This window comes from Terrapene carolina, unplaced genomic scaffold, assembly GCF_002925995.2.
Source record: "Terrapene carolina triunguis isolate 2854851 unplaced genomic scaffold, T_m_triunguis-2.0 Scaffold58, whole genome shotgun sequence".
In the NCBI taxonomy this organism is placed as follows: Eukaryota; Metazoa; Chordata; order Testudines; family Emydidae; genus Terrapene; species Terrapene triunguis.
The window spans coordinates 42,598,857-42,618,680 of record NW_020664409.1 but is presented as its reverse complement, the minus strand read 5'-3'; the positions used below and the strand labels follow the sequence as shown (position 1 = coordinate 42,618,680).

At 46.7% G+C, this 19,824-nt stretch overlaps 1 protein-coding gene across 2 annotated transcripts in view; it reads left to right on the top strand.

Moving 5' to 3' along the window:
* LOC112101928 (ethanolaminephosphotransferase 1-like) overlaps positions 1-19,824 on the top strand; it is an 87,986-nt gene that overhangs the window by 49,000 nt on the left and 19,162 nt on the right. For both annotated transcript variants that reach the window (XM_029913455.1, XM_029913457.1), the window contains one exon: positions 4,220-4,328. In XM_029913455.1, the coding sequence (XP_029769315.1) occupies positions 4,220-4,328 (109 nt within the window). The remainder of the gene's footprint in view (positions 1-4,219; positions 4,329-19,824) is intronic.

The window sequence follows — 19,824 nt, the reverse complement described above, 5'->3', positions numbered from 1 at the left end:
ACCCTGACTGCCCAAAACCTTCTCCACACCCCCAAAAAGCCCCCCCCGAACTCCCGACCCCCCCGTCTCTTGACTGCCCCCTCCAAAACCTCCCTGCCCCTTCTCCAACCCCCTGCCCCCCTTGTTGTTGGCCTTTCTTCACCTAATGTCTCGGTGAACTTGCTCAGGAACTGCATGAGCCGCTCGTCCGGCACGCTGGGCAACAGTGGGGGAGGAGCTCCAGACTGCCGGAGCCGATCTGCGATGCAGGCAGGGAGCAGGGAGGGGGGGGGCAGTGATCTCTGCTGCAGGGGGAGAAGGAGGACGTGCTCTCTCTGGCTGAGTGTCGGAGCCCCATGTAAGTGGCACCGTCCGGCCGGCACCACTGTTAGCCGCGCGGACTCTGCATCAGGGGGAAGTCCGGACATTTGCAAATTCCCCCCGGATGCTATTTTTAGCTTAAAAAGCCGGACATGTCCGGGGGAATCCGGACGAATGGTAACCCTATCTAAGTGAACTCAAATCCATATTTTTTTTTAATTTGTTTTACTTTTGCACAGTTCTATTTTCAAGATAAATGGACATGCGTAAGGTTTCTAAGCTCTGCTTTTGATTTAACTTTTCAAATTTTATAATGTGATAGGCTTCTGGAGTGAAATCCTGCCCCACTGAATACAATGGGATTTTTTTGCGATTGATTTAAATGGATCCAGGATCTCACCTATTTTTTTTTTCAATATTTAAAAATCTGCCACTCCAGAAGTTTGAAAAACACTCTTTTGTGCATCGTCTACAGCGTCTGTAAAATAACAAGCAATGCACTTGATCCTGTGAGTAGAGCTGGTTGGGAATTTTTTGACTAGCCATGTTTTCTGTTGAAAAATGCTGATTTGTCAAAAACAAAAAAATCATTTGTGAAATAGATTAGGATTTGATTAATCTCCCAACTTGAAAAAAAATCACCTCATCTGATGTCAGTGTCCTCCCCCCCAAATCTAACTGGCCCCTAACTCCCTCCTCCCATTTCTCACACTGGTTCATGGTCCCAGTCTCCCCCACCCCAAATCCCAGTCCCAATCTCCTTGTCCTACCTAGTACAGCCTCCCCTACCTCCCAGCTTCCAGTCTCCAGTAACAGTCACTGGTTTCTTCCCCTGCCCCACCCCGCCAGTCTCAGTTTCACCAGACTCCTCGTTCCAATTTACTTCTTTCCTTCTCCCCAGTCCGGTTTTTGCCCACTCTGCATTCAGCTCCAACAACTTCCTCCTCCATGCCTGCATGCCAACAGAGGGGTCATTGAGAGCACAGGAGAGACAGGCTTTCAATTCCTGTGCCGGCCCCATCCTGGTACAGAGCAGCTGAAAGTATCTATTTCAAGGAAAGTCCAGCTTTGCCCTGTAGTCCTTGCTAGAGCATCCTGGGTTGCTTTCTGGGAATGGTGCAAGGGCAATGGAGTTGGTAAGAAATTTTTCTGATGGAACAGTTTTCTGTTGGAAAATGCTGATGCTTCAAAATTGAAACATTCTGGAGGAACGTCTCAATTTCAACAAATTTCTGACAGACGCCTGGCAGGTTTCCAACAGAAACCTTCCTGGTTTCCGGCCTGCCTCCCTCCCTGGCTCCTCAATAGCCTTCAATGTGGCAGCCTGCCAAATTTGGGCAGATTTACACCGAAATGGTAAAAGGCACATCCCTGGCACAAATGCCACCTTACTGTAAAAAATCCAAGTCTCTGCTGCAAAGCATGGAGGTGCTAGAGCTTTTTAAAGAAAACATCACCAGAATTTTACATGAGCACATTAAGGTATTTTCCCCTAGCCTCATTCTTAGACACAACTACATTGTTTTGGTTGAAATTTTCCAGAATAATTCAGCCTGAGGCAGACACCCAGCATGTAAAATTTCAGCCTGAATTGTTAAAGGTTGGCAACTGAGAACAGAGTCTTATAATGGGAAGTGTTAGGCAACCTTAATAATAGGCGGCACTACCAGTCCTGCCTACAGTATCCTGACTGGAGGCTCTTTTATTCGTCTACATTCAATACTATATGTCCACCGTATGCCCTTAAAATGACAGGAAACACTAGTCAGCTTTGGGCCTTCAAATGCTAATAGGCGGTGATGTGAAGATTATTATGATACAATGACTACAATGTGCAATAAAATAGAGCTAAAGCAACAAGAATGTTTGTAAGTGGGGGTGGGAGAGGGAGATTAATTAATTAACTTTAGTTAGAATATCCAAATTACACGTACATCACTGTTATAACTAGAGTAACCTAACCCACATAGGGTAAAGTTTTCAGTGCAGTGCCTAATGAATTAAGTGGTTACTCCTTTTATTGTTAATAAAGTTGCCTGCTTGCTTCCTCGTCTATCTTATAATTAGGGCCCTACCAAATTCACGGCCATAAAAAATGCATCATGGACTGTGAAATCTGGTCTCTCCCTGTGAAATCTGGTCTTTTATGTGCTTTTACCCTAGACTATACAGATTTTACAGGGAAGACCAGAGTTTCTCAAATTGGGGTCCTGACCCAAAAGTGAATTGCAGGGGGTGGTCGCAAGGTTATTTTAGAGGGGTTGCGGTATTGCCACCCTTACTTCTGCATTGCCATCAGAGCTGGGTGGCTGGAGAATGGGGGGCTGGTGGCCGGGCGCTCAGCTCTGAAGGCCGTGCCTCGCCAGCAGCAGTGAAGTAAGGGTGGCAATACCATACCATGCCACCCTTACTTCTGTGTTGCTGCCTTCAGAGTTGGGCAGCCAGAAAGTGGCGGCTGCTGCCTGAGGGCCCAGTTCTACAGACAGCATCACAGAAGTAAGAGTGGCAATACCATACCATGCCACCCTTACTTCTGCGCTGCTGCTGGCGGCGGCTCCGCCTCCAGAGCTGGGATCCCAACCAGCAGCTGCTGCTCTCCAGCTGCCCAGTTCTGAAGGCAGAGCCGCCGCCAGCAGCAACACAGAAGTAAGGGCAGCAGTACTGCAATCCCCCTACAATAATTTTGCAAACCCCCCACAATTTCTTTTTGGGTCAGGACCCCTACAATTACAGCACCGTGAAACTTCAGTTTTAAATAGCTGAAATCATGAAATTTACTATTTTTTAAATCCTATGACCGTGACATTGACTAAAATGGACCATGAATTTGGTAGTAGAGCCCTATCTATAATAAATAGTGTTAGCGTCTCTTAGCCAAACTAAGAATATTTACAAAAAAGATGTTCGATTTTTTCATTTTTTTCCATTCTGCTTTAATAAGAAATTAACGTCAACTATTTTTTCCCCTCAAAGTACTTTACTTTATTCTGTTTAGGGGAAAAAATGGGTTGGATTAAACCAGGGGTGGGCAAACTATGGCCCGCGGACTGCATCCAGCCGGTCAGACCTTTTAATCCAGCCCTCGAGCTTCCGCCAGGGAGCGGGGCTGGGGGCTTGCTCCGCTCTGCGCGGCTCCTGGAAGCAGCAGCATGTCCCCCCTCTGGCTCATATGCGTAGGGGCAGCCAGGGGGCTCCACATGCTGCCCCCGCCCCAAGCACCAGCTCTGCAGCTTCCATTGGCTGGGAACCAGCCCGGAGTCCCCTCCCATACTCCAAACCCCTCTTCTGCACCCCCAGCCTGCAGCCCCCTCCCGCATCCTAGCCCCTGCCCTAGCCCGGAGCCCCCTCTCACACCCTGAACTCCTCATTTCTGGTCCCATCCCAGAGCCTGCACCCCCAGCTGGAGCCCTCACCCACTCCCGCACCGCAACCCCCAATTTCGTGAGCATTCATGGCCCACCATACAATTTCCATACCCAGCTGTGGTCCTCAGGCCAAAAAGTTTGTCCACCCCTGGATTAAACAGACAGAAAATAATTACATAACCAGATTTGAAAAATCTGAATCTAGATATAAGCAGGTCCATCGACACCTGTGAGACTTGGCTTTATGAAGAGATTGGGGAGTTGAAGTTTCTGGACTAGTACTATCACACTGAGAAGATTACCAGGATTGCAGCTTGCATCTTGTACAGTTTATTCTTAAAGTCATTTTGTTGGCTGTATTGGAACTTTGCTCCTCTACCTCCAAGTATTGTGTTGGGTTGCAGGATTAGTCCCTATTGTGTAGGGAGGGAAGAGGTGGAAACCAGCATATTTGTACCCTGGAATTTATGCTAGACTAGAGTGAGTGAAATTTTATGCATTTAAATTTGCCTTTATAAGTGGAAGATTAAAACAGCTTTATCCTTTTTCTATAGACATTAATAGCAATGTATCTGGTGACTGCTGCTGTTGGGGTAGAAGTTTGGCACAAACCTTTCCTATTTGGTTATTACATTACAGATATATTAGTAATCTTGCTGATAGGTAAGTCTCCAGAGCTGTGAAAACCTAAATGGTTTTTCATAGCCTATTTGCTTCTTTTTCTTTATAATTATTTTTTTCTTCCTACAATATTTGTTATCTGCCACTGAAAGCAATGTGTTTACAGAGTGATTTAATAAGGTCAATATTGTAGTGATTTAGAGAATCTCCCACAGAGAAATGGAAAATATTGGAGAAATGTTTCCTCCTCATGTTCATACTTTCTGATGCTCACTAACTCACAACTGACAAACAGAAGAACCTGAGTTCAATCAGGGGGTCTAATTCTTTTTGCTGCTTGGTTGACAGGTTTCCAAAGATTCAAGTGTAGTTAATGTCACACAAGTAAGATTGCTTTCATTATTCAGGTTGTGGGGGAGAGAGAGACATGGGATTTGTGTGTATGTGTGTTTATTAGTATGAGTTTGATCCTTTTAATCCATAATACAATAGGTTCTTAGGACAAGATCCTCAAAGGTATTTAATCTTCCAACTTCTATCGATTTCACCTGACGTTCAAATCCTAACTAGCTTTGAGAATTTGGGCCTTAGATACTATTGGTACAAAGTGTTGTGGTGGAAAGAATGAAGGCTTTTACTGTTTAAATAATGTTAGGAGACAAAACTGTAAACCTGACTAGCAGGCTATTCAGTTTTTAAAGTATTTGTAGAACAGAAATGCTAAAGTGTTGTGTTTCCTCCTACTAACTAATGTTTAGCATTACTTCCTATCTGATGGAATCACTTTTCTTTCTAGATTCTGATATAAGCACTGAAAACTTCCTAAGCCAGGAAACATACAGCATTATATTGGAAAGAGAACAGGAGTAGTTTTATCTTTTAACAGATTAAAATAATGAGTTTTCAATAACATGAAATCAGGAATGTAACTGAAATATCTTCCAGGATTTAGCTGGAATGCTAAGAAATTAACATGCAAATTTTGAATATCCTGATGTATTAGATTTTATTTGTAATGAATTTAATTATGAAGAGAAAAGACAGGAAAAGGAGAAGTTGGTCTAATACATCCAGTATGGAAATAATTCTTAGGAAACATTTGCACTCTTTGAGCCAAATTAAGCTCTTGGGTATGTGTTTTTATCACCCATTGACTTCCCTAGAAGCTGTACAAATGTGTTTGAGGAGATAATTTAATTGTGCCTATTAAATTCACACACACTCTCCCTCTCCCACCCCCACTTACAAACCATTAAAAGCTACTATCTTCAGCTTCAATTGTACCTTCCAGGAATTCACAGATTATAAAGAAGTAGAGCTATTCGAGAGACCCTGTTTATAGGCATAATTTTTAGAAGGCATGTGTACAAGGATGTGTTTTTGTTTCCTCTCTTGCTTTATCTTCAATGTAAAATCTTATGACGGCAGCCAGAATTGTATAATCCTTTGTATTTCAGGTCCACAATATGCCCATTTTGACAGGGCCGGCTTTAGGCCGATTTCCCCGAATTGGGCTCTGCACCTAAGAGGGCCCCACGCCTAAGAGGGCCTCGCGTCCAGCCAGAGCATGGCAAGCCCATGGCCCCGCTCCCCCGGCCAGAGCGCCGGGCGGAGCGCTGCAAGCCCGTGGCCCCGCTCCTCCCGCCGGAGTGCAGCAAGTCCCGCGGCCCCGCTATCCTGGCCGGAGCGCGGCAATCCCCGCGGCCCTGCTACCCCGACCGGAGCCCAGCAACCCCGCGGCCCGCTTCCCCAGCGGAGTGCGGCAAGCCCCACGGCCCCGCTCCCCTAGCGGAACACCGGCTCGAGTGCTGCAAGTCCCATGGCCCCACTCCCCCGTCCAGAGCGCGACAAGCCCCGCTGCCTCCTTCCCCTGGCCAGAGAGCGAGCAGACAGCTCTAAGCATGCGGCCCTGCTCCCCGGACCAGAGCGCGGCAATCCGAAGTGCCACCGAAGACTTGGAGCGCCGCCCGGTGAGTGCAAGCAGGGCCGGCGCTTCCACTAGGTGACCCTAGGCAGTCGCCTAGGGCGGCAGGATTTGGGGGGCGGCATTTTGCCGTCCTCGGAGGAAATTTGGCGGTGGGGGGTCCTTCCGCTCTAGGTCTTTGGTGGAAATTCGGCGGCGGGTCCTTCACTCGCTCCGGGACCCGCTGCCGAAGTGCCCCAAAGACGCGGAGCGGAAGGACTCCCGCTGCTGAATGCTCAGAAGAGGAGCGCTGCTCCTGAGTACAAGCCCCACAAATCAGGCCCCGCATTTGCTAAAGCCGGCCCTGCATTTTGAGCTCTTTGGAGAAAAAAAGTGTGAAATAGAACATGCCACAGTAATATCCCATGAATTTGTCAACTCATTTTATGTGGGAATGCGCTTAAAATGCCATCTGGTGGCTGGAAGTGGGAAAATAGGGAGCTAGCGAATGATTTGTGCACAAGTCAGAGCATCATAGGCACTCTGAGAAGATCGATGCCTGCTTGTCCAGAAGTTGGCTATGTGATGGTGTGATATGCGATCCAGAACTAGTCCATTGCGTGCAGTCTTCCTTTACCAAGCACCTATCTTCCTTTGTGCCTGTCTTTAAGGCACGTGACAACAGTTTAAGGAGAAAAGTGATGACCTTCCTTGGGCTTGACAAGCCATGGATGAAGCTTTAGTTCACACTGTTCAACATATTAAGAAGATTTGTGGAAGGGAGGCTTGTTACAGCTTTAAAATCCCCAGAAGCAAGCAGCCTCTCTTCACTCGCACTCAACCAAAAACCACCTCAAAGCAAAGCTTAATAATATCACTTAAGAGTTACTAGGCTCTGTTTATATATTGCGTGCTAGTCAGGCAAGGGTGATGTGAATGGATTCTTGAAGCAAGAGAACTGAATGTTCTTTCCATCATTGTCTTGGGTAGTTTACACATATCTAAGAACCCAGAGAGGCCTTTCAAATGTCATCTGTCACAGAGTAGTTACAATGCCCTTTGTTGGACAGATTTCATGGCTGGCATATATATATATGACTGTTTTTAACTATGAGAAAACCCCCAAACGAACTATATTAATTGGCTCAGTTATTACTGTTTTCACAGCCCCTTGTAACTTTACTGAAATAGGTCTTCACGTTTGTTTTTAGGGACTCTTCCTTTACATTCACAAAGCAAGAGAGGACAGATGAGAGAGTCCTTGGAATTGACGTTGGGCTAGAAAGCATTTAATCAGTGTCACAAGTTTGAATCTGGGTTCAGTAATAGAGACCAGAAGTGGTTATCATTTGATAGCTGTTCATCAGCTTATGTGCAATGAGTAGGTTCAGTTCAGTTTGTAATGGTAGTCTGAGATCCGTAGCATCATATCCATTTTGCTCTGTGCCAGGATTCCTAAAAGGGCTGAACAGACAGAGAGACTAACCTCTCTTGCAATTCAGTGCCTTTCATGAGTACTTATAAATAGAAAAACAGAGTAATACAACAGGACACTGACACTTTATGAGTTTGTTTCCAAGGCCCCCAATTAAATCATAATGGGGCATCACTTAACCATTTGGTGGCTTTTATTAATCACTGTTGGCACTTTAACAATGAGCCTGTATCTGCTTGATCAATACTTGGCAAAGTATCTGAATGCAGTTTCATTCTCTTCCCACCCCCGTACAGAAACACAGCTGTTGGGCTGTCAAGTTTTTGGACAATCAACTTAGAAGAGCAAGCAAGAGTAGGGTTTGCAAATGTCGCTAATGGATTTTCAACAATTGGAGTCCCTCAGTCAGAACCTAATGGTGAACTTCACTCTTAACACATTCTCAATAGATGTTGTAGTTTTACTGAGTGAGGCTCATGTACTCTCATTACCAGGATTGAGTGTGCCTAAGATTTACAAAAACAACAGTAAAACAGAGTGTTAGATCTGCAGGGCTAGGACACAGTCTTCCTTACTTTCCTGTGAATCACCTTGCATGCTGTGAGTGCATCTAGGAAGTCCAGGGTCAGATACACTGGACAGAAATCTCACTGGAGTCCCAGGTTAAGCAGAGAAACCACTCCAGAGTATTTTACAGTATTTCTTCTGCCACCACGTGAACACACCCACAAAACTTTCATGAGTCCTGGCCACATTTTCATCATGAAGCTCAAATCCTTAAGCCCCAAAACAAACTCTCAGATACACACCAAACAAAATAAACAGGACAGCTCTTCTGTCTACAGAACTCCCTGTCCTGATACCTAGGCAGCAAACGCCTTTTCTATCGTAGTATGAGAGAAGCCCAGTCCCTTTTAGAAGTTCAGACGCTAAGTAGACTCAGCTGTACCTAATTACCTCAACTCAGCAAGGCCCTGAAAGCTCTGTGAGGATTAACCGCAATTGCCCCTCAACACTCTCTGGCTCAGTAGGATCTCCCATAGGGTCACACTGGGACAGGGTGTGTCATAACTGGTCCAGACCCCCCAAATAAACAATGCATAGTACTATAGGGCAGATTATTGATATGAACATTTTTAGAAAAACATGTCTTTTCACACAATTATTTCCCAAGTGAATTTGGTACCTTAAATGAATCCAAAAAGCTGCCATAAATTTTTTGCTCACTTGCAAGCAAAAAAATTACTTTTGACTGCACGGAAAGAAATGCTTTCCTTTCCCCACACCCCACAATATTAATCAAAATCAGAGGTTAGAAAATTGTTCTTGTGCTTGAGGTGCCATTAGAACTTACAGTGGGTTCATTGTATTTCATCGGTGCAGCTCTAAGTGCACAATAGGAAGGCTGTTCTATAATCCAAGCATCGTTGCATGTTTCAAACCTTTGAGATTGGTCAATAAGGATGGGATCCACAAATTGATTTAGGCACCTAATCCCAGATTGTTTGGCTCTACTGCGATCCACAAAACTCCCACTGAACACTGTGGGCACCTAAATCAATTCAGTGCCTAAGTTTTTTAGAGTAAAAGTTCCCTCAGAATCTAAGTTTCTGTCTCTGAGCATGTGCACTGCTGATTCCCTTTAGGCATCTGGACATCTATGTCTCACCTAAGCCCCAAAGCAATTTGAGAACCAGGGGAGGATAGCCATTCAGCCACTTAAGTTGTGTGTGGGGCCTGATCTGAAAGGAGTCCTCAGAGGCTGCCTTTTGGATCAAGTCCCATTCTAAATCCAGCTGGAGTGGGAGGTGCCTACCTTATAACTTTTAGCCCAGGGGCTAGAGCACTCACCTGGATTGTTGGAGACCCAGGTTCAATTTCCCCCTCTCTGCCAGAGGAGGGAGAAATGGGGTCTTCCATCTCTCAGGAGCAGGGCCGGCTCCAGCTTTTTTGCCGCCCCAAACGGCAAAGCGAGAGAGAGAGAAAAAAAAAAAAAAGCTAAAGCTGCGATTGGCGGTACTTCGGCGGCAGCTCTACCGCGCCGCTTCATTCTTCGGTGGCAATTCGGCGGCGGGTCCTTTGCTCCGAGAGGGACAGAGGGACCCGCCGCCAAATTGCCGCCGAAGACCCGGACGTGCCGCCCCTTTCCATTGGCTACCCCAAACACCTGCTTCCTTCGCTGGTGCCGGCCCTGCTCAGGAGAGTTCACCAACCATTGATATTCTGATGAGGGGATGCCCTCAGTTTCTCCTGCTGAAGCAGTTGTCTGTGGATAAATAATGAAAAAGTGACTGCAGCAAGGGGACTGGACCCAGGGTCTCCCGCCTCCTAGGTGGGTGCCCTAACTAGTGGCCTACAGGGTTATTCCCATGCACTTACTCCCTCTTTCTGGCCCAATGACTATTTAAGTATTTATCCACAGTGGAAGTAATAGGCCTAGAGAGGGGAAGAGTGTGAATGAGTCTGTAATCCAATGGTTAGGGCAGGTGAGACACCTCAGGGGCAATCCTCCTGCTTCAAACTCTCTTATTTATCCACCATGGAACAGCTTCAATAGGAGAGACTGAGGGAGCCCTCATCAGAATGTCCCATAGCTCAGTAGGAAGTAGAACTCTCTGGAGGACGTAGGAAACCCCTGTTCAAATCCTCCCTCCTCTTGCTCATGGCAGAGAGAGGAGAATTGAACCTGGCTCTCATATCCCCAGAAGTGTTCTAACCAATGGGCTAAAAGTTATAAGGTGGACACACCCTCCCCCCACCATTTTGTGTGAAGCAAGGCAGGTGCCAAATTGATTCTCACAAGAAATGCATTAGGCGCCATTTGGCAGTAGGTTCCTGTTCATGGATCACTAAGCAAAGCTAGGCGCCTTTCTTCAGCCAGAGCTTACATGCCCACCTCCAAGAGAGGGGCAGGGCTTAGGACACATCCCTCTCATCAGCATCTCCCATTAACTAGCTTAGGTGGCTCCCCGGCTAGTGTGCTGGCTTTTGTGGATTTCATTCTTAGGTGCCTATCCCTCCCCATTCACTGTATAGAGAACCTAGGTGCGTAATTTGGCTTTGTGGATCGCAGTGTTGTTCCCATATTTCCTAGACGCCTAAAAGTAAGGTGCCATGATGCTCAGCATTGCAACACCTAAGTCCTGTTGTGAAACCCACCCTAACTGCCTGATCTTGTGCTCACTGAAGTCAATGGCAAAGCATCCATTGGCTTCAACAATGCGGGACCAAGCCCCAGCTGAAAAATGAGAAGTAAAAGCTGGCTAAGGTCTCGGCCATGCACTCTCTCCTATAAGTGGGGTTCATGTTTGTAGAAAATAATTGTGTTACTTTTTTCTGTGGTGTGTTACACTGGAATTTACTTTGATTTTGCAAAAACAAGTTTCCATTTTTGGAGATGCTCTCAACCATTGGTGTATGTTGGTTTTATAATAAATACATAAACAATAATAATTAATAAATCAGAATGACCCCAAAGCATGACATTTAAACCTTACCAAACAGGAGCTATTATACAGGATCAGCCCAGGAGAATGATTAAACCTGAAAAATCTAAAAAGTGTAATTTGAAACATTACATTTTTGGTTTTTAAAAACAGAAAGACAATAGAAAAGGCAATTAGATATGAAACTAAAGTGTAAAGGTTAATTTTGCTTTGAAATTTCCTGTCTTTACTTCCCCCCACCATGACATTTTCCCCACAAAAAATTCATTTTCATTGAAACCCCATTTGTCAGCAGGAAAATCCTTTTGTCAAAAAATGTGCATCCTACTTAACTCTTGAACTCAATGTTGTCTTGTGGCAATGAGTTCCACAGATTAGTTTCAAATTATGTAAAACATACTTCCGCTCATTAGTTTTAAATTTGGTGCCTTTCTACTTTAACAGTTATGTTGTTTTTGTATTACTGACTGTATAACGGTACAACTTGCAGGTCCCAGTGAATATCAGAGTCCTTTTTTACGAGGTACTGTACAACAGAAAGTAAGAAGAGACTCTGCTCTGAAATCAGTAGGCACTATAACTGCTTTGCATCTGAAAATCAGGCCACTTTTGTTTAATAAGGATTTAGGAAACTAATTTTTAGGCACTTTGGTTTGAAAATGTTGGCTTTAGTGTCCTACTCAAGGTCACAGAGTCCTAAGCAGAGGCAGGAATTAAACCAAGCAGTCTCAACTCTCAGGGCCTTGTGCTGATCAGTAGGGGTGCACAGGTTAGCATTAGAATTTGTCCACAATCCAGGACATCAGTAGCAAAATAGACTATTTAAATATCAATGTTGCAAAAGTGAGAATGTCAATAACATAATACCATGGAAAACAATTTTATTTAGAGTTTCATATTTCCCTTGGTTTAGAAAAGATTGTTTTCTCTTTATCAACTTTAAAGTACAAGTAAATGACTTGTAATTGTAATCCTTTGCCTTATTTTTCAAAGGCCTTTTCTGAGTGTAGTCTGTATAGACCATTCATTCCCCATAGTCTAAGCCACTTAAACGTTCTGCATCATAGCGAACATTCAGATTTCTTTTGGCCAGAGAGAACTGGATGTGCCTCCTTTCAGAGTCCACCGATTCTCCACTTGGTTCAGCTAGAGGGATTGCTGTAGAATGAGGCAATGTGTTCTCTCTGCCACTGCCTCTAGAATGCTCCCAGCTTTTGTCCGCTTCAGGAGTGATAACTCAGATCTCTTGCATAGTCAAAGTAAATGCATTTCAAATGGTAACTGAGGGAGGAGAGAGATTGCTTTTTTATTTGCATATACTGCTAATATAAATTTCCCGTACATATTGGTAACTCATTTCATAATGATTTCCTGTACTTTCTATTGCAAAGCAGCCAATCATTCTGAATAGTCTATAGGTAATGTTAAGGGATATACTTTCAAACCTGTACAGTTTACTTAGACTTTGGCTCAATTAGGATTTAAAGGTGTGTTCTTAGCATGTGCTAGCTAATATATTCACCAGCTTACTACATATGAAAGTATTGTTATGATGGAGGCTGGGTGAAACCCTATCGAAGCTGATGTGCATGCTAGCCACAATTCATTCAGGATAAATGTAACAAACAGGTAAGGTCCTTTTTGGATAAACAATAGGAACAACTGCCCAAAACACAGGCTACATGCTCGGCTGGACAGAAGCCGAGCTATATGTGTTTAGAGAGTTTCTCTGGGGGCTTAGGGCAAATACAGGGGGGCAGGGTAATGTTTGGTAGAGCTGTGCATGAGGAGACACACCAGAGAAGCAGCCAGCAAGAGAAACACTAGTAACATGGCTCTGAGAGAAATGCAAGAGGGAGAGCTTTTGGGGCAGAGTGCTAGCTGAAAAGAGGCTTGGAATTGTTAGCAAAGAAATTCCTGCCTGTTTGATTCCTACTGTGTTCAGGGAAATAGGATTTTGTGTACATTGTTTGTAAATAAAGAGGATTGCCTCAAAGAAATACAAGTCTCCATCATCAACTTCTCCTGACTCAAACAACCCAGAAGATCATGAACATTGGCTAACGACTGGTTCAAAAGGGATAGCAATGTATACTCTACTATATGGAGCTATCTTATGCTAGATTTCTACAATGGGTTAGCATGTAGCCTCACCATGACAATGCCTTAGGTGGCAAATATGGGTGCAAACTCACTGTGAATCCAAAACACATGCATGCAAATGTTAGAGTCTTTGTGCATGCAGATAGCATGCAAGCTTTGCACAACTATCCTGTCTCCATGTAAAATCAGATGTCTTGTATGTGCAAATTCATGCTATAGTGGTATGCTTGAATATGTATTTGTTTGCTTAAATTGCTTAAAGTTGCATATTTCAGACATGTTAAGTTTGTAAATTCTAAAATTTTCTTCTCAGTTGATGCTTTTCAGTTCATAAGTGGTGCAAACTTTTACATTTTAAATAATAAAATACTGATTGTGTAGTCAGCAAGCAGCTCATTATGTAATAATCTGTTTGCCCTGCCACTCAGTGGAATTAGAAATTAAATGAAAATAAAAAAGTTCCTTTCTCCAGAAATGCATAACAGTGAGAATCAGTCCTGTTCTATAAACAGCCACTTCTCCAGCTACCAGTACCTCTGAATGTTAAAAGTTTAACCAAGGCGTATTAAACATTCAATGCAGTGAATTTTTTCCCCAGCAGTGTAGCTGCTCTAAAATGTGGAATATGGGGTGGGGAGGGGTTTTCTAGGCTCTGAGACGCCAAACATTGCTAAGTAATTTTTCCAGGTGTTAGGTGTAAATGAATCATTTTTAAAGTTGACTCTTCAGCAGTCATTGAATATAGGGTTATCAGTCGAGAGATTGAAAGGGACAGTAGTGTGGTGATGAGATGGGCCAGTTATGGCTCATCTACACTGCAAACAAACAAACAAACCCTGTGGCAGTGAGTCTCAGAGCCTGGGGCAACTGATTGGGACTCATGCTACTGGTCTGGAAATAGCAGCGTAGACATTCCCATGCGGGCTGGAGCCTGCACTCTGAGAACCTCTTCCCTTGCTGGGTTTCAGAGCCCAGGCTCCAGCCCAAATGGGAACATCTACACTGCTATTTTTAGCCCAATAGCACAAGCCCCTCAAGCCTGAGTCAGTTGACCTGTGCTCTGAGACTCGCTTCTGTGTTTTGTTTCATTTTCTGCAGTATAGATGTAACCTTAGGATCACTGTCATTTGAGCCGCTGAGAATTGGTTTCTATAATATTAGTGATGCAGGTTGAAATGCTACTAAACTGCCAAGCATTTAAGGGCTCAGTTCAGTCAAAATTAACTCTGGGGCTATGTCTACACTACAGAATTAGGTCGGATTTATAGAAGCCGGTTTTATAGAAACCGGTTGTATGCAGCCGATTGTGTGTGTCCCCACCTAAAATGCTCTAAGTGCATGAAGTCGGCGGACCGCGTCCACAGTACCGAGGCTAGCGTCGACTTCCGGCGCATTGCACTATGGTACCTATCCCACAGTTCCCGGAGCCTCCGGCGCCCATTGGAATTATGGGTTGAGATCGCAATGCCCGGATGATGCAAAGCAGTGCCGCGAGGGGTTCTGGGTACATTGCGTCAGGCCCCTCCCCCGCCGTCACAGCAACGGCAGACAATAGATTCGCGCCTTTTTACCTGGGTTACCTGTGCAGACAACATACCACGCCAAGCATTGAGCCCGCTCAGCTCAGCTTACCGTCACCATATCTCTTCCGGGTGCCGGCAAACGTGGGACTGCATTGCTAAACAGCAGCAGCAGCTTACTGCCTTTTGGCGGTAGACGGTGCAGCATGACTGGTAGCCTTCATTGGCGATCTGGGTGCAGGCAGCTGTGGGGCTGGCAGCCGTGGTGCTGCATTGCACCAGCCCCTTGCCTTTTGGTAGAAGATGGTTTATTACGACTGGTATCCGTCGTCGTCGTACTGCAGCGGCTGTCAATCATGGGCACCCGGGCAGACAATGATGGTTATCAGTCGTAGTATGCTATTTTCTGCCAAGTGCCCAGTATTGTCTGCTAAGCACCCAGAAGAGGCCGATGGCGATCTGGGTGCTGGCAGACATGGGGCTGGCAGACGTGGGGCTAGATTGCTACACAGCAGCAACCCCTTGCCTTTTGGGCAGTAGATAGCATATTACGATTGGTATCCATCGTTGTCGTACTGCAGTGGGTATCAGATGGTGCAATAGACCTGAAGGCTTACTGCCAAGCGCCCAGTATTTGCTGCCAAGCACCCAGAAAATGCCAAGGGCTATCAGTCATGCTGCGCCGTCGTCTTAAGATGTAAAAAATAGATTTATTCTCCATTCATTTGCTTCCCCCCTCCCTCCTGCTAAACCCAGGCTTTTGAGTTCAATCTTTGGGGGGGGGGGGCATTCTGTGTGACAGTTGTTTGTGTTTCTCCCTGATGCAAAGCCACCTTTCTTGATTTTCATTCCCTGTACCTGTACGCGGTGTCACTCGCCCCTCCCTCCCTCTCTCCCTCCCTCCCTTCTTCCCCTGGTCCGTCAGATACTACTTTCGCGCCTTTTTTCAGACCAGACGCCATAGCCAGCACTGGGATCATGGAGCCCGCTCAGATCACCGCGGCAATTCTGAGCACTATGAACACCACGCGCATTGTCCTGGAAAACATGCAGAGCCTCCTGGACATGCCAAAGCCAAACCAGGACCAGCTGAGGAGGAGGCGATTGCAGCGCGGCGACGATAGTGATGAGGAAATTGACATGGACCTCTCACAAGGCACAGGCCCCAGCAATGTGGAAATCTTGGTGTTACTGGGGCAGGTTCATGCCGTGGACCGCCGATTCTGGGCCCGGGAAACAAGCACAGAGTGGTGGGACCGCATCGTGTTGCAGGTCTGGGACGATGCCCAGTGGCTGCGAAACTTTCGCATGCGTAAGGGCACTTTCATGGAACTTTGTGACTTACTTTCCCCTGCCCTGAAGCGCCAGAATACCAGGATGAGAGCAGCCCTCACAGTGGAGAAGCGAGTGGCGATAGCCCTGTGGAAGCTTGCAACGCCAGACAGCTACCGGTCAGTCGGGAATCAATTTGGAGTGGGCAAATCTACTGTGGGGGCTGCTGTGATCCAAGTTGCCAGGGCAATGAGAGACCTGGTGATATCAAGGGTAGTGACTCTGGGAAACGTGCAGACCATAGTGGATGGCTTTGCTGCAATGGGATTCCCAAACTGTGGTGGGGCCATAGACGGAACCCATATCCCTATCTTGGCACCGGCGCACCAAGCCGCCGACTACATAAACCGCAAGGGGTACTTTTCAATGCTGCTGCAAGCCCTGGTGGATCACAAGGGACGTTTCACCGACATCAACGTGGGCTGGCCGGGAAGGGTACATGATGCTCGCGTCTTCAGGCAGTCTCTTCTGTTTCGAAAGCTGGAGGAAGGGACTTTCTTCCCGGACCAGAAAATAACCATTGGGGATGTTGAAATGCCTATCGTGATCCTTGGGGACCCAGCCTACCCCTTAATGCCATGGCTCATGAAGCCGTACACAGGCAGCCTGGACAGTAGTCAGGACCTGTTCAACTACAGGCTGAGCAAGTGCCGAATGGTGGTGGAATGTGCATTTGGCCGTTTAAAAGCGCGCTGGCGCAGCTTACTGACTCGCTCAGACCTTAGCGAAAAGAATCTCCCCATTGTTATTGCTGCTTGCTGTGCGCTCCACAATATATGTGAAAGTAAGGGGGAGACATTTATGGCGGGGTGGGAGGTTGAGGCAAATCGCCTGGCCGCTGATTACGCGCAGCCAGACACCAGGGCGGTTAGAGGAGCACAGCAGGGCGCGGTGCGCATCAGAGAAGCGTTGAAAACCAGTTTTGTGACTGGCCAGGCTACGGAGTGAAACTTCTGTTTGTTGCTCCTTGATGAACCCTCTGCCCCTCCCCCCCCACCCTGTTAACTCTACTTCCCTGCAAACCAACCACCCCACCCTCCCCTACTACCCTCCCCCCTTCGAGCACCACTTGCAGAGGCAATAAAGTCATTGTTGCTTCACATTCATGCATTCTTTATTAATTCAGCACACAACTAGGGGGATAATTGGAAAGGTAGCCCGGGATGGGTGGGGGAGGAGGGAAGGAAAAGGACACACTCCAATTTAAAACTTTAAAACTTATTGCTATGGAAATCATCTAGGGTGGAGTGAGTGGGTGGCCGAAGGCCCCCCCACCGTGTTCTTGGGCGTCTGGGTGAGGAGGCAATGGGACTTGGGGAGGAGGGCTGCTGGTTACAGAGGGGCTGTAGCGGCGTTCTCTGCTCCTGCTGCCTTTCCTGCAGCTCAACCATACGCAGGAGCATATCACTTTGATGCTCCAGCAGCCGGAGCATCGACTCTTGCTTTCTGATTACAAGTTGACGCCACCTCTCCTCTTCAGCCCGCGTTTCAGCACGCAACTTCTCCTCTTCAGCACGCCACCTCTCCTCTCGCTCATATTGGGCTTTTTTAAAATCAGTCATTGACTGCCTCCACGCATTCAGCTGTGCTCTGTCAGCGTGGGAGGCGGTCTGAAGTTCAGTAAACATTTCGTCACGCGTCCTTCGCTTCCTTCTTCGAATATTCACTAGCCTCTGCGAAGGAGTAAGATTTGCAGCTGGTGGAGAAGGGAGAGGTTGTTAAAAAAGATACATTTTAGAGAACAATGGGTAGACTCTTTCACGTTAGATTTTGCTGTTCACAACATCACACAGCACATGTGCTTTCGTTACAAGGTCGCATTTTTCCTCTTATATTGAGAGTCTCCTGGTTTGGTGTGAGAGATCACTCACGCAGTGCCAGGACACAGATTTCAGCTTGCAGGCAGCCATGGTAAGACATATAGTCTTTGGGCTTTTTTAACCTTCTTAACATGTGGGGATGGTTTCAAACAGTTCTGCCCTCATTTCCCATACCAAGCACCCGTGCCATTTAAAATGGGTTTGCAATGTAAAAGGAGGGGCTGCGATTTCAGGTTTAACATGCAGCACAAACCCAACTAACTCCCCTCCCCCTCACACCCAATTCTCTGGGATGGTCACTTCACCCCTCCCCCCCACCGCGTGGTTAACAGCGGGGAATATTTCTGTTCAGCAGACCAGGAAGGGGCACCTCTGAATGTCCCCTTAATAAAATTGCCCCATTTTAACCAGGTGACCGTGAATGATATCACTCTCCTGAGGATAACAAAGAGCGATAAGGAATGGATGTTGTCTGCATGCCAGCAAACACCGGGACCATACGCTGCCATGCTTTGTTATGCAATGATTCCAGACTACGTGCTACTGGCCTGGCGTGGTAAAGTGTCCTACCATGGCGGACGGGATAAGGCAGCCCTCCCCAGAAACCTTTTGCAAAGGCTTTGGGAGTACATGAAGGAGAGCTTTCTGGAGATGTCCCTGGAGGATTTCCGCTCCATCCCCATACACGTTAACAGACTTTTCCAGTAGCTGTACTGGCCGCGATTGCCAGGGCAAATTAATCATTAATCATTAAACACGCTTGTTTTTAAACCATGTGTAATTTTTGCAAAGGTACACTCACCAGAGGTCCCCTGTGTGCCCTCAGGGTCTTGGGTCAGTTCGGGGGTTACTGTTTCCAGGTCCAGGGTGACAAACATATCCTGGCTGTTGGGGTAACTGGTTTCTCCGCTTCCTTGCTGCTGTGAGCTATCTATGTTCTCTCCATCCTCATCTTCCTCGTCCGCCGAACCCGCTTCCCCGTTTGCAGAGAGGGACTCATAGAACACGCTTGGGCTAGTGGTGGCTGCACGCCCTAGAATGGCATGCAGCTCCGCGTAGTAGCGGCATGTTTGCGGCTCTGCCCCGGACCTTCCGTTTGCGTCTCTGACTTTGTGGTAGGCTTGCCTTAGCTCCTTAATTTTCACGCGGCACTGCCGCGCGTCCCTGTTATGGCCTCTGTCCTTCATGGCCTTGGAGATCTTTTCTAATGTTTTGCCGTTTCTTTTACTGTTTCGGAGTTCGGCGAGCACTGCTTCATCTCCCCAGATGGCGATCAGATCCTGTACCTCCCGTTCGGTCCAGGCTGGAGCTCTTCTGCGATCCTGGGACTGGGACTGGGACTCCATCATGGTTACCTGTGCTGATGGGCTCTGCATGGTCACCTGTGCTCTCCACGCTGAGCAAACAGGAAATGAAATTCAAACGTTCGCGGGGCTTTTCCTGTCTACCTGGCCAGTGCATCTGAGATGAGAGTGCTGTCCAGAGCGGTCACAATGAAGCACTGTGGGATAGCTCCCGGAGGCCAGTAATGTCGAATTCCGTCCACACTAACCCAATTCCGACCCCCTAAGGCCGATTTTATCGCTAATCCCCTTGTCGAGGTGGTGTTAGGAAACCGGTTTAAAGGGCCCTTTAAGTCGACAGAAAGGGCTTCGTAGTGTAAACGTGTCCAGGCTTAAGTCGATTTAACGCGGCTAAAGTCGACCTAAACTCGTAGTGTAGACCAGGCCTTAGGCTTTGTCTACACTGGCAACTGAACAACAAAAGTTTTGTCCTTCAGAGGTGTTAAAAAAAACACACACACTCCGAAAGACAAAAGTTTTGTTGACGAAAAGCGCCCGTGTGAACAGCGCTTTGTCGGCAGGAGCGCTCTCCTGCCGACAAAGCAACAGCTGCTCGTTGGGGATGGAAGTTTTTTGTCGGTGGGAGAGCTCTCTCCTGCCAACAAACAGCGGCTACACTGGGCACCTTTTAGCGGC